This window comes from Equus quagga, chromosome 2 (genome assembly GCF_021613505.1).
Source record: "Equus quagga isolate Etosha38 chromosome 2, UCLA_HA_Equagga_1.0, whole genome shotgun sequence".
NCBI classification, from domain to species: Eukaryota; Metazoa; Chordata; class Mammalia; order Perissodactyla; family Equidae; genus Equus; species Equus quagga.
Genome location: NC_060268.1, coordinates 143,643,274 through 143,658,077, shown reverse-complemented (window position 1 = coordinate 143,658,077; position 14,804 = coordinate 143,643,274). Strand labels below are relative to the sequence as shown.

At 38.4% G+C, this 14,804-nt stretch overlaps 1 protein-coding gene across 2 annotated transcripts in view; it reads right to left on the bottom strand.

Moving 5' to 3' along the window:
- Nucleotides 1-4,002: 4,002 nt before the first annotated feature.
- The window catches only part of A1CF (APOBEC1 complementation factor), an 81,335-nt gene continuing 70,533 nt past the window's right edge, over nt 4,003-14,804 (bottom strand). For both annotated transcript variants that reach the window (XM_046651404.1, XM_046651406.1), the window contains exons 11-12: nt 14,085-14,242; nt 4,003-11,152 (exon numbers count right to left, since the gene is read on the bottom strand). In XM_046651404.1, the coding sequence (XP_046507360.1) occupies nt 11,001-11,152; nt 14,085-14,242 (310 nt within the window). In that variant the 3' untranslated portion in view covers nt 4,003-11,000. The remainder of the gene's footprint in view (nt 11,153-14,084; nt 14,243-14,804) is intronic.

Genomic DNA, 14,804 nt, shown 5'->3' with positions numbered 1-14,804 from the left:
GGTATCAGTGCAGGTGGGGTCTGGTCATTGGGTGATCCCATGACTTTTAGACAAAAATCAAATTGGATTAAGTAAAGGTCAGAAGCCACCACCCTAAATCAGTTACAGGAGATTGCCAGACAGTAACCAACTTAAGTTCTTGCCTTCCCCATGAAGAGTTTCTAGGGATAAGGTCATCTCGCTGCTTCTTCCTGGTACAGAGAGGGAGGCACCTTTTACAGATAGAGGTTTACCTTACAAATGTAAATGTGTCCCAACAAGGGCAAGTTCCATTCCCCAGAGCCTCCTTCCCTGTCCCAGTTTATCAAAAGCAATCAGCCCAAAACAATCCCGATGCCAAAGAGACATATCCTGGGGTGGCCAATTTCAGGTCCCTACAAGCTCATCCCCCCCTTCCTTCACAAATGCAAGTATCTCTCAAAGAGCAAGCAAATTCCATTCCTCGGAGCCTGCTTCTCATCTGCAGTTTTAAAAGTAACCAGCCTAAAATCCTCATCACTCAAGAGCTTCCTTTCCTGGGCTTATTGTTAGACAGGGGGCTTTCTCTTGGAGGTTTCAGTATTTATACTTGTTGCATAATTCTGTGACTCAGGTCACCCTAAGATTAATTCCTGAGGAGATAAGGGAAAACCCCCTCACTCCCCCCCTAAAACTCACTACCATTATGGATCAATCTTTAAGTTTTGACTTCCCACCTCCAGCTGCCTGCTAGAATTTTCTGTTGTAATCAGTAGGAGAAATAGACTGTGTTGGTTTACTTCAGTTTGGACAGTGCCAGAAGTCTGTGAGCCTGATTTTTAATTGTCCCTTAGAGAAGACAAATGGGAAATTTCCATCAGAACCGTAAGTCCCATTTGTAGACTTTTGTAATAATAATGACTTCTATTTATTTGATTCTTATCATGTCAGACACTGTGACGGGTACACCAATGCACATAATCTCAGTCAATTCTCATAGTAACACTAGGAGAGAGATGTTATAATTTCTGTTTAATGGATGAGGAAACAGAATCAGATAGATTAAGTAATTTTCCCAAGTTCCCAACTGTTAGTAGTTGGCAAGCAAACTCATTTCTGTCTGCCTCCAAAGTCTGTGCTCTTAGCCACTCTGCAAGGCATTAATGGGATTAAAAAGAACAATGGGAGCCACACTGAGATTGACCTCGAATGCTCGAGTAGCAGGTCTGAGTCTACAAACACAAGCATGAAAGAAAAACATCACATTATTTTTCTGTAACCCACCTTGATTTTTGACTAAACTCCCATCTTGTGAAAGAGGTAAAAACAAAATCTTGCCAAGGTTCATCCTCCCATTCCTGAGATTGTGCTATAATATTTGGTATCCTGCATAGCAGTGGGAATGGAGGATCTGGTCCTCATTATTGAGTCACAGAGATAACTTCCGAGAAGGTCAATGTCTCTGTCCCTATAGCCCCTTTCATTTCCTTTGAGAAGTCCCTGCCATGTTTCGGGCATGGACTTGTATTTGAGGCTGCCTGAACCTGCTCTGCAGCCAATCTGCTCTGAGATCTTGTTACCTCTGGTTGATGCTACATGGAAGCAGCATCCAGATTCCCTATGTTCTTGGTTTTTTAGATCTCTTTCAGCTCTCTCTCCCTGTCCTCATTCTAGTTGGGGATGAGGGCACACATTCTTCCCCTTGCTTCTCTGTGATACTCTGTCTCTACCACAAATCACTTTCTCCTACTCTTTCACTTCCTCCAAAAACCCTATAAATTCTTTGAATTGCTGAAGCTTTTGGGAACCACAGCCAGAAAGGCTTACATGGAGTCTCTGTTTGATGTTTCACCAGATACCTTTATTGAAGCAACGATAGACAGATGGACCAGCTGAGAAAGGGGGAAAATACAGTGAGCATAGAAGTAAGTTAATATGTTCCTTTCTCTTTCTCTACCCCTTCCTGCTTCCCTTTTTGCTTGCCTCCATCCTTCACTCCTTCCCTTTATCTGTCCCTTGACTCCTTTTTTCTTTTTACTCAATCAGCCTTTTTGGGCACCTCTTATGAGATATATCCAACTTCCTTAGCTTTCATCCTCCCTAGTATTGGGCACATGCTCCTGCATACTGACAACAGCAAGTTATTCATAAACTTAAAAATTGAATTTGTTCCTCTGATTTTGCATAACAGCTTCAGTGACTCTCAGATGATAAACACATTTGCATTCACTGTAACTTTACAACTTTTCACTGTTGTATTGGTTATCTATGCTTTACAACAAATTATCTTGAAACTTAGCAACTTAAAATAACAACACTTATTATCTTACAGTTTCCATGGGGTAGGACTAGGTGCAATTTAGCGTGGTCTTCTGCTTCAGAATCTCTCGTAATCTTCAGTAAATGTGTCAGCCCAGGCTGCAGTTCTGGCGAGCTCTAGGGAGGTGAGATCTGCTTCTAAAGCCAATCACGTGGCTGTTGGCGAGACTAAGTCCCTCACAGGCTGTTGGCTGGAGGCTGCCTTCAGTTCCTTGCCATATAGCTCTTCCCAAAGCACAGCTCACAACATGGCAGGTGGCTTCATGAGAGTGAGCAAGCAAGAAGACCCAGCAAGATGCCAGCAAGATGGAAATCACAACCTTTTATTACTTAATCTCAGAAGTGCTATCCCATATTCTATTCATTAGAAGTGAGCCACTAGGTCCAGCCTGTACTCAAGGGGTGGGGATTGGTGTGAATGGAGTGAATATTTAGAGGTAGGATCAGTGCAACTGTCCCTACCAGGACAGTATGTTCAATGGGTAACAGTACTTCAAGAAATTCTGAGGTAAATCAACAGTTTCCTCTTAGTTGGTGAAGGGGAGCCAAGATTCATAGGCATCTAACATGTGCCAAGCCCAGTGCCAGGTGATCTCACATGCCTTACTTCATTTTGTCCTCACATCTTTCCCATGACGTAGGTATTTGTGGCAGACTCTGTTAGTTTTCCTCAATATTCATTCTTCCATTCTTTCATAGTAAAACAATTTTTTTTTATGGTTGCTCAGATAAAGACTACATTTCTCATCCTCTCTTGTACCTAGGTGTGGCCACGTGCCTAAGTTCTGGCCAATGGGCTGTACGCCATAGTGCTGTGTGGCAGCTTCCAGTAAATCTCCTTAAGGGAAAGCTAGCAGGTGTCCTTTCCTCTTTTTCTTTGTCCTTCCTCTGTCCTTCTATTTGGAATATAAATGCCATCATTTCAGACTATGAGACTGAGCCCATGCAAGTAAAGCAATAAGGAAGACCTTCTGTTCATTACATTGTGAAGCACAATGCCAGCATTGTACTGCCTTTTGGGACTTTTGAGTGAGGGACAATAAACTGCTATCTTATTTCAACCACTGCTATTTTGGGTACTGTCACCTGCAGCCAAACTTAATCCTATCTAATTCAGAATTTGGTACTTAGAAGTGAGGTGCTACCTGTAACAGAAGTCAAAATATGTGGTATTGGCTTAGTGCAGAGTTGGCAAACGTTTTGTAAAGGGCCAGATAGTAAATATTTTAGGCTTTGTGAGCTATCTATGGTCCTGGTCACAATTTTTTTTTAAAACAGCTTTTTAAAATGTAAAAAACATCCTAGCTTAGTCCTTTGAATATGTAACAATCATTCTTAGCTCAAGGGCCCACAAAACGTAGGTGGCTGGCTATCCTCAAGGGTTAGGTTGCTGACCTCTGTTCTCATCCTTTAGGGATCAGCAGAGGCTTCCAGGGTAAATGTTGACTTCAGAGCCCACTTACCTTTTGGGAGTCATGTGTTTTCTCATTGTTTTTACTTTTTGAGTATTTCTCTTGTTTTCTTTATTGATTGGAAAATAATGTACCTAATTATTAAAAGTTACATTTACTCTCAGAAGATGCACCAGAGGGAACTTTTGTAAAAGATGCAAATGTGAAGAAATCACCCAAAGGATATTGTAATTATGGGTCATTAATATTCAGGTATTTATAAAGAGTAAAACTTTAGTTTTCAGGAAAGAAAGAAATCAGCAATTCATGTTGATACTTTTTAAAACTTTATAATAGTACTTGAAAATTCAATTACAATAATTTCACCATCCTGGAATTACAGTAGTCATTACAATGTTGCATTATTTCTCATTTCATGTGATTTATGATTCTCCGGTGCCCGATATATTTATATCCTCCAAACCAATGATTACTATCCCAATGAATGAATGTTGCAACGTTACATAGTATATTTAGCTAGATCACAGAGTTCTATAAAATATTGTACTCAAAGTACAAAAATAAGTGCTTTATGCACACTCTTTAATACTGTTTTTGTCTCTTTCTTTTGGTACCTCAACTAACTAACTTCACATAAATAAAGTCAATAATAACAAAAAAGAAAAGAAGCAAGAGGTGGTTTAACATCTGGAAACTAGACATACATTTTGCTGACAGCATGCTTTTCATTAAGAGATAGAGGATAACAACATCTGGTTATATTGCAGTCAGAAAAAAAGGAAAGAACTAATGAAGGAATAGGAATAAAAATACCACTAATTACATTAAGTATTTCAACCAGTGACAATGATGGATTGATTTAAATAGACTTATCTGTAGCCTGTGAGCCCAAAGATCTCTTAAGAATTACACTAGGAAATGCCAAGTTTCAAAATAAAATTTAAATTCGAAAATAGTATGTATACTTCATTGCAAATCATTTATTGCAAAAACTATAGGTATGAGTAAGCTTGTTAAATAGATTTTTGAATTTTATAAATGCAAGTATATGTAGAAAACAGAAACAGTTAATAACCAAAATGTTTTCAAGTAAATAAAAAGCATGGATACCTGCTCATGAACATCATGAATCAGTGTGGGAATTTGTCATTCCATGTTTTAAAGCTTCTGGATCTCTAACTAAAATTTTTTCTTCTTTCTTATTTTTCTATACTTCCCCAGGATTATATAAATATCACGGGGAAAATATTTGAAAACTCATTTTGCTTAACAGCAATAATAATAGACCAAGAGTCAAATTCATCTTTAAAAAGGCTTACTGTACCGACTTAGTGTTGGACAGTTATCATGGAAACAATGTTTAGAACAGAGTTGATTTATTTTTGGGATTCTGACTAAGTGACAAAACCTGCCAGCTGATGCACTTAAATAAGTGTAATTATATTCAGTTATTAAAAATGTAGACTGGATCACTAGACTGTGTACCCCATTAAGGCAAGAAATAAAACATATATTTTTATATATATTTGTATTCATAGTTTCTGGCATAAGAGTAGGTGCATAGTAAAGAGACTGGTCACGCATTCTATGAAGGATAGCTTCATGGGTTAATTTCAATAGAAACTGTGTAATTTGTTTAATTCTCAATATTACTAAAGAGAATAAAGGAACAGTAAAAAGGAAATTCTATAAAAAAGGAAAATACCTGTCAATATTATTTTCCATTAAAAAATAATCAAACCTTTATATGGGATTATATGATGATTATTGGTGAAGAATAGTTCATGAGCAACCATAACGGTGAAGTTAAATGTGAGGGAATTAGTGTTTGAGCAAATTTGTAAAACACAGAAGGGAAGAAGGCAATGTGCTTTTTAAAGTGAAAGTTTCCACAAGAAGTCCTTTCCGGTTTGGGTTGTAAGTAGTTTGGTTTAAGGAAGAAAGGAACCAGCAAATGCTCTAGGACCTTACTAATGCCTGTGGATCTTGATAGGCCAAACGTGTCCCCAAGAGCTGTCTTTCATCTTGTCCCCTGCCCAGTCTGGCCTAGTGGCTGCTAGCCCTGTCAACTGAAGGCAGAACTTAGGACCCAGAGCCCAGGAGCAGTGGGAGGAGAATTAGGACCAGAAAGAGGCTGGGTAGAGGGACAGCTAGGTTGGGGAGTGGACTGAGGGTAATTATGGAGGAGAAGATGATGCATTCTTCTCTGTTTACTATGCTCCTACCCCAGTCAGAAAGAATAGCTGGGTCCATTAGTTTAAGCTGTATCTGCTCTGGAGAGGATAAAGTCAATTCTACAACATTAAAAAAAAAAGAGCCATAAAGATGGGGCCACTGCATAATTTGTTGTCTAAACTGGGACACATTTGGGAGTGAGAGGGCCTATTAATATTTATAACGTGGGATCACAGTCCTAAGCCAGGACTGTCTGGGCACAACAAGATGTACTGTCACCCCAGAGAGATGTTGCCACACTTTGAGTGAGGTTGATATTCTTCAATCTCAGAGAAGTTCCGGCAGGCAGCTTACTTTCTTTAAAGTACTGTTTCTTGGTATCTCCCTTCCCCTTAGACAAAGTAACATAAGTTAAGACAGAACAAAGCATATTCTTTTTCTTTATTTCCCCCTAAAAACAGGAGAAAAGTCTACAAGGGGGAGGTAGATGCAGAAATGTTCTGTATTTTCTTCCAGGCACTTTTGAATGAATGAAAGCTTTTGGTTTCCGAATTATTTTTCACTTCTAGCTTGGTTATGAACTTCCCTTCACTATTAGCTAAAGTATAAGGTTTTCTTTTATCTTTCCTACTAAGCTGAGGAGAACTGGGGTCATATAGAGTTTGCAGTCTCCCATAAATGAGTCTATGTGTTCAAGGTATACACTGCTGCCCCTATTAAACCTATAGGTTCTGTATAAACAGTCTAAGAAAAAGCTGGCTTTTAAAATGTTGGACACTTTTGGGGCTATAGAATATTTTACAGCCATTTTTTACTGAATAAAAAAATATTTTAATCCCTAAGTAAAGAAATAGGGTATGAGTGTCAGAGAAATCTCGTTTTCCTGGTAGTTTCATTCATTATAGCAGGACTTGCGGTGCTTTGTTCTAACATTGGCAAATACAAACAGATAGTCTGTTGGATACATTACACTTTTCTATGAATATGGTCTCGTAAAACTCAGCATTTTCAAGATGTCACTAGGATGAAGTAAAATGTCAACATCAGATTTGACCATCAGTTTAACAAAATCCTGTAGTTAACGGTTGCGTGTCCAGTAGGAACGTTTGTTGCCTAGTTTATCTTTGTCTTCCAATAAGTATATGAAAATTGCTAAATTATGCTATTCGTGTTTTCTTTTGAAAGTATTTATCACAAAGTTCACTTATGGTGTCATATTTGTAACTTAGTTTTGTCTTTAACAGGTGTATCTACAATATGTAAAAATGTATCTACAAAATATAAAAAATGTCAAGTCTCTAGGTTAAATTGTAGGTGCGTTTTCACCCCTTGGGAACCTCCATATGAGTACAGGAGGGGGTAATATCATGGCTTTATGTGAATATTGGGGCACATTGTTCACTTTTGGGAAATCTTGGATAGGGCTAGAGTTGCAACAATAATAAATTTTACAGCTTTGAATACAAAGGCAATTTACTCAAAATCCTAACTGTCTTTACTGACCCTTATTCTGCAAAAGTCACCTGGAAACTATCCCTGTCCCCATGGATTCAAATTGTGACCCAGCTGTCCGCAACAGAACTAGAAAATAGTCATTTAAAAATATAGTGAAAATTAACATAAACTGAAAATTATATTGAAGCAATATTTATGAAAAGCTAATCTATGCCATTGGAAGAATGCTTTTTTTTTTTTAAAAAAAACCTTTAAATAAAACTAAAGCTAATTTCCTGCATAGCTACTATCAATGCATAGCTATAATTTAATTTCCATCCACTATTAAAAAGATAAGGAACTGTGGTTTGGAAATATGTTCTCTTTTGTGAGATATTTTTTGAAGTCAATGTTTTCTTAACACGAGGTAGCTTTCTAGCAGCATTTTGGGTGTTGGTACCCAAACATAGTGTGGTTGGGATGATACAGGTTTGGGTGGGAGTTGGGAGGGACAAACTACTCATCTAGGAGAATTACATTTTGTTGTGGTTAAAGCTGGTCTTCTAGTTCTTCTAATGGCGTGGGAGAGAGGGGCAGCAATTCGAGCGAAGGCAGCGTTTTTACAGAGAGAATCTACTCTCACGGCTGTTCCAGCTCCTCCTAAGTAACATTGGCTGATTTTAATTCTCACTAAGCTATTAATTACCAAAGTTGAGAAACCCAATTCTAATTTACTAGATGTATCTACATTATTGGTTTGGGTGTTTTGTTATTATTCACTTTGTTTGTTGACTAATTTTAATTTTTTCTATGAGGAATTTTTTCTAGGAAGCAATCAAGTTAGAAATAGCAGAAATATGGATATTGTGTATCGCTATCCATATGATAGGTATTAAATAAGGGCTAATTTCTGAAGTCTAAAAATATAAACATCATGCAAAATAAACCTTTGGTTCTACACTTGATTTTTTAAAATGCCACTTTTTTAAAGTTTCAGTCTCATAGACAGATTGACACTTTCTATGAATATGTTCTAGTGGAATTCAAAGTAGTCTCTAGATTTTACTAGAATGAGGTAAAATTTCAGCAAAAGATAAAACCACATCTACTCGGTTGGATAAAATTACGTCTCAGGAGGTAAATGTCATGAATACTTGTGTGTTTCCTTGAGCAAGTGACACACACTTCCAGTGGCAATTTTCTTGATACACTGACATTATTTCATGTTTAGGTCTTTGCTCTTAACCTTTTAAAAAAGTGATTATGATTTAATCTGGAATAATGACTTTTCTCATAAAGAGATTCCTGTATTAGCTAATGTCTGTTCATTTGATTAAATTGAAAATTCCTCTGGATCAAATCTATTTCACATTGACTGGACGTGCAGAGCGCCCTTTTCCATTTGTTTTCAAAGATTTTAAAGAACATTAAAACTTTTGTTCTTGGAATTTGCAACGCTGTTTTGGACTGAGTAGGAATTTGCCTGCCCCTAGTGTAATCACTCTCTTTGAGTATAAAAGCAGGTCTGTGGGGGAGTGTGAATTTGAACCTAAGAATTGCTTAAGGCAGAATTTTTCACTTTCTCATTTTTAGGATTAGTTTGACCCAAGAATTAGTTTGAAGCCAATGTGAATTATATATAAATTTATACTTTTTCTGAGATAAATATATGTAAAAATATGATTTGGCTATTATTTTTAAGTTAGACAATTTTTCTTTCATTTTTATATTTAACAAAAGTAAAATAAAAAGAAAACTATTAAGGGATATAGTAAAAATACCAAGAATATAGCAGTTCCCAAACTTAGTTCCACACTGGAATTACCTAGGATCTTTCAAAAATATTGATGCCAGGCTCTGACCCCAAGACATTTTGATGAAATTGGTGTGAGACATGATCTTGGCATTGGCGGTTTGAAAAGCTCTCCAGGTACTTTTAATGTTCAGTCAAGTTTGGGAACCACTGTTCCAGGGAATATGAGGAGCAAAATTTAAAGCTAAAAGCACGAGCCCTTTCAGGGTTTCGTGGTAGCGTTGAGGTGTTTCATATCTGATTGGAGTTATTAGAACTGAAAGGTTACAAGGACTTTTAATTGTTATTGAAATTTACTTGATTTTGATTGGAATCTGGTCTGATTTCAGATCACAGAATTCCGTTCTTGAATGACAAATTGTTCTACGCTGTTGTGTTTCTATTTTTCCTTGAGTCCTGTAGAATTTTAAAAGGGCCAAGGGATTTTTAAAATGGAAATTCTAATACTGTATATCTTAAACTACCGATGAGACTGGAGTAGGAGTAATAGGTATTTGGTGTTCAGACTTCAATTATTTCTATTTTGAACAAAAAGTAATCATTTACAAGGATGGCAAGAAAGTAGTGCCTTCTATTCCTTTCTATCTCAGTTTTTGTAGCACCCTCAGCCCCATCAGATGTTCCTGGAGAAGCAGCCCAAAAGTCTTGGGGATTTTGGCATATACCCCCTTGCTGAGTGTTTCAAGAATCAGCTGTGATGGATTTAAGGTTTTCCTCTGACAGCTTCAGGACCAAAGGACTCAGATATGGTAAAGCTGTCTGATGCTTATTGAAAAGAAAAGGAAAGGAAAGGAAAGTAGAGGGCTTCTTGATAGATTTAATATAAGTGGTCTAGATAATCCAAGGCTAAACTCAGGTTGATATAACTGTCTCTGAATGCTGGACGGTGGTCTGGGTGCTACAAAAAGACCAAAGAAATGAGAGTAAATCCTCACACCTCTCTTTGTTTGAAATGACTTTTCAGCCAATTTGGTGAATAGGAAAAAGCATCGTAAGTAATATTCTGTAGATTTGATTTACTTTTTTGTGATATTAGAGATGAGCAAAATGAGACTGACATGAGGATAAATCATTACGGAGAAGTCAAAACGTTTACAAATTAAAAAAATCACTTCCAGTTGAAACGATTATTGTGTTGTGGGGATCCTTGAGAAGGGCACGTGTTCTAGGGAAAAAGAGGAATGGGCTAATGAGTTTAAAAAACAATGGGCTGGGATTTGTTTTAAACATATCTGCAACACATCACATCAATTTCCAGGAAGTCCCCAGGGGCTGCAAGGGACAGAGAGATCCTGACCTATGACAGTTTGACTGGATGGAATTTTCAGACTGAAGTGATGCTGACTCCATCCAACCTTGGACAGTGTTTCACAAACTTCAGCCTGTAAACATGCCCTGTAGAGAGGGCAGTGGGGAACATGTTTTGAAAAGCATTCTCCTACCTTCCCTCTGCCTGTTTGTGATTTTGTGTATCACAAAAGCAGCTGTGAGACAGGGCTGAGACTCTGGAGTTTACTTAGCTCTGTTGTTACTGTTCCTGACTGCCCAGGTCTGCTCAGCCCCTGAACGCTTGTTAGCAAAAAGATCTCTCTCCGCTCTGTCAGAGTTTGTAAACATACTCCCGAGACACTCAGGCACCTTGGAAGGACAACTTTGGGGGGCAATATCTCTTTAGCTTTCTATTAGACAAAGGGCTCCTTAACATTTGATTTAAGTAGGAATAACATTCTCCTATCACAATTGTACAATTGGTATAAGCTATATAGTCTCGGGAAAGGCATCATTTTAGGAAAAGTATTACATATGATTATTAGGGAACTGGGTTAGAGGTTTATTACTTCTATATAGAGTTTTGTGGGTCTTATTGTTAAATTAAGAGAAAGATATCTTCAGAAGGCTCCATATCCATCCCCTCGGGCAGTCACTGCAAAAGTGGGGTAGACCTCGTATGCTGTATATGCTGCTAGGTCTTGTCCGAGGGTCACTGCTTGCTTGAGCTGGGCTGCAGACACAGGTGCGGTTGCATTAGGGACAGCATATCCTGGACGGGGAGGCAGAGAAAACTTCATGAAAGGGATTCAGATTTCCTTCCTTTTGGTTTATTGTTTTCTTTTTGGAATACGAAAATTTAACATATTGCTTAAAGCCAACAGTTAATGTGTACATTTAAAACATTGCTCTCAGGGATCGTAATATCTGGACCCCTTGATGAGGGGACAGTATTCCTCAAAGTGATGTCAGCCACCTGTGTCAGAATCACTTCACACTTAGAGAATTAGAAACATTGGGCATAGGTTCCAAAAAATGAAAACTTAACAGAATGCTGACCTGCTTAAAGCTTGAAATTTAGAACTTTCTCAGAGGGTCCCAGAATTTATAAAGGAGCAGAAGCAATTGATAGGTTGGCAGAGCGTGGGGGTCTGTGCTATGTGGGTCTGGTTTGGCTACATGCCCACTCCCACCTAAATAAAATGTTAGAAACCATTGCTTTTACCCAAGAAGGATGCACACAGACTGGGTAGACCAGTAGGAGAAATATTGAAAGTTTTAGCATGTTTCTATATAGCACCATAATAGCAAATAGCCTGTCCACGTTTAGACCTAACTGGGAAGGGCAAAAAACATCTTCTCCACCCACCATCGCGCTGTCTTTGGTGTGTGCAGAGGCCTTGATGCTTGTCCTCACCCTCAGAGAACCAAGGGGTTTGAGTGGTAAGGAAATCACCTCGTGCTTCATATTAGTGTTGTGTCTAGGTGATTAATGTTCACTTTTGAAGAGAGTATAACAGTTATTATCTAAAGTCAATACTTCCCTGTTAATATTTTAGACCAAAACCTGGGTATTTCTGAGATCATCCAAAAATTGTGAAAGATGACAAGAAACAGGGAAAAATATCCTTAAGTAACGAATGGGGACTTGATTAAAAAATACAGTCCATTTGGTTTACGTGCTGTGGAAGTCTGCCAACCCCAGACACATTGATTTCTTTCTGGTGGCTTCTCAGGAAGTGGTGGCAGGAAGCCGGCTGGACTATTTTTCAAAAAATTGAATCCACTCCTTGGCTCGTGCACTTTGGGCAATAATGCTGACTAATGTACTAGCGAAGTCTGGTACATTTCCCAAGGATATGAAAAATGTGTTAACAATTACTTTCAAAATTTTGGAAATAGTGTTTCCAAAGTAAATAAGTGAGTGAATAAGGACTATGTATGTGTGTATAGCATAGATTTTTATCTTTAGGGATTTTGAATGTTCTTTTTCAATTTGGCTAATTTCTTAAGTGCAAAAGTATTTGTTTCAAACAGATTCTTCCCTTGCAGCCTATTATTCTTTGCTTGACTCCACAGCAACATTGTAAGAGAGGCTCTCAAATTCTTAGGCATTCCCAAGACAACCCTCATGCCCTAAATATTTTTTACTTCTTGCAGAAGCAAAGAGAAGTGAGGATGAGATACAACATTCTTGGGTAAAAGCAAATCCTTTCCAATGTGAAAGCAAACTTTAACTGACAGTGGCTCGTTTATTTTTATAGTACGTTAATTAGGTGTCTTTGGGGTACAGCTTTCTGAAAGACAGGGGTTCAACTTTCTCCAAGAACTGGGAAACCCTGGCACAAGTCTTCAGCAGACAGACACGTCAACACCGTGTTTTATGGAAAGCAAGCACGGGGCTGATGGCCCCCGCCCAGCCCAGCAGGGACCTTGCCCTCTGCAGTGGCAGCTGTTGCCTTGGTAACCTTGCAGGGGCGTGCCACACATCTTCTCCATGTTCTACAGAACAAAGCTGGAATTGAGGTCACATTTGCCTGTGAAGCATGATTACTGTCAGCTTCACTTGCCAGAATAGAGGATAGATTCACAATTTTTGAGGAATAAAAGAAAACGAGAATGATCCCCAGGTGTTATGGACGTGAGGAATATAGCAATTCTCACACCTACACATGAATTAATCGATCCATAGGGTTGTTTTATTTCTAGGTCTAGTCAGAACTCTCTGATTTAGGTTTATGGGGGTAGACCGACACAATGACAAGTCAGAATAACAAATTTCTTCAAAAGAGATAAACTTTTATTAGTAAAACAGAATGGAGTCTAACTGCTGATGAAAAATTTTCAAAAGAGTTTTCTTGGCTGATCCCCTTTAATCTCTAGAGGATTCATTTTTAATTATTAACGTTTGTTGTGGGTACGTACAAATAGGGAAAAGTCTTTTAAATGTGACCCTGAAGTCATGTTGATCTACAGACAGGCTTTATTTTAAGCAATAGCATATGCCCCAGACCAAAATTATAGAACAGATAAAATGAGGCCTGTTTATCCACAGATGAAAGGATCTCTCTGTCTCACACACACACAGAGTTTTTGACTTAAAATAGTTTAAGAAAAATATGATCTATACATTTCTTTCAGAAAGCAAAGTAATAAAAGTAGAATCAAAGATTAGAGAAGGAGCCCAAGGATTGCTTATGAGTTGATTGACCTTGGCCAAATTACTTAACCTTTCCAGTACTTGGTTTCCTCCTCTGTCCAATGGGTATATGACACAACCTACCTCTTGTGGTGTCATGAGCATTACTAAGATAATATAAGGCATGCTGGGCATTTAGGTGAGCGCCTGGCACATGGTAAGAATTCAAATAAACATCAGCTATTACTATGTAGCTCCAAAACTCTCTTACTAAAAGTAAAAACCAAACCAAACCAAACCAGATGCAAAGAGATAGATTCATTCAAGATCACACAGCTGTTTAAAGCTGAGCCAAGACCAGACCCCACTTCTGCTGCCCAGCTCAATTCTCCTTGCCTTATACTTTTGATGGTTCACTTATCTGGCAAATTCTTTTTGGTCACAGATCATGTAAGTCAGATTTATTGTAGGTGGTGTTCACAAACACCTCTATGAGTGCATGGTACCAAGTAGGGTTTCCCTACTCTCTTTACATGGTGCCATTTCTGACGTGATTTTTCCATACCTGGAAAAGCAGCAGCAGAAGCGGCAGCAGCAGCAGCAGCTGTAGTCGGGGCGTCAGCTCCATCAGTGGGGATGCCCAGGGTCTGCAGGGTGTACTCGGCTGCGTAGGTCTTTGCTTCATCCACATAGGCACTTAGTTTTGGAGGTGTGAAAGGGTGGCTGGAAAGCATAGTCAGTCAGAGTAGGAATTTTAAACTTGTGCTCCTGAGACAGGTGAAAACCTAAGGCACTGTTAGCTTTTTAAGATGATCAGATAATAGAATTTTGTGTGGGTATTTTTCATTCTCTTTGCTATTAAAGCTTCTAAATTTACATGCATGTAGGACCATTTGTGAATTGACCTAGAACGTCAGTGATTGATGACCTTCCTGGAGCATACTTCTCACTCATTACATGACTTTTCCAAGGTGCGCGTGAAACACAATGGTTCCTAAAATATGTAGAAATGTAGGTTCATGGTAAAATTCAGAGGGTGATATCCACTAACGGAGAGGTTATGTCTTTGGTCTAAAATTTAAATGATGGGGGATGATGTTATTATGTATAAAATGGCAATTTCTTATGGTTCAACCTAAGTTCTACAGAGATGAAAGAATGGGCTATGAGTTTTCAGTTCTATTACATTTTACGTCTGCAGTTTTGCACTGGGTGATTCTACTGTATAGTCTTCATTGTCAGTATTGAACTTGGGGGCTTGGGGATGGCAGTCTCATAACTGGCA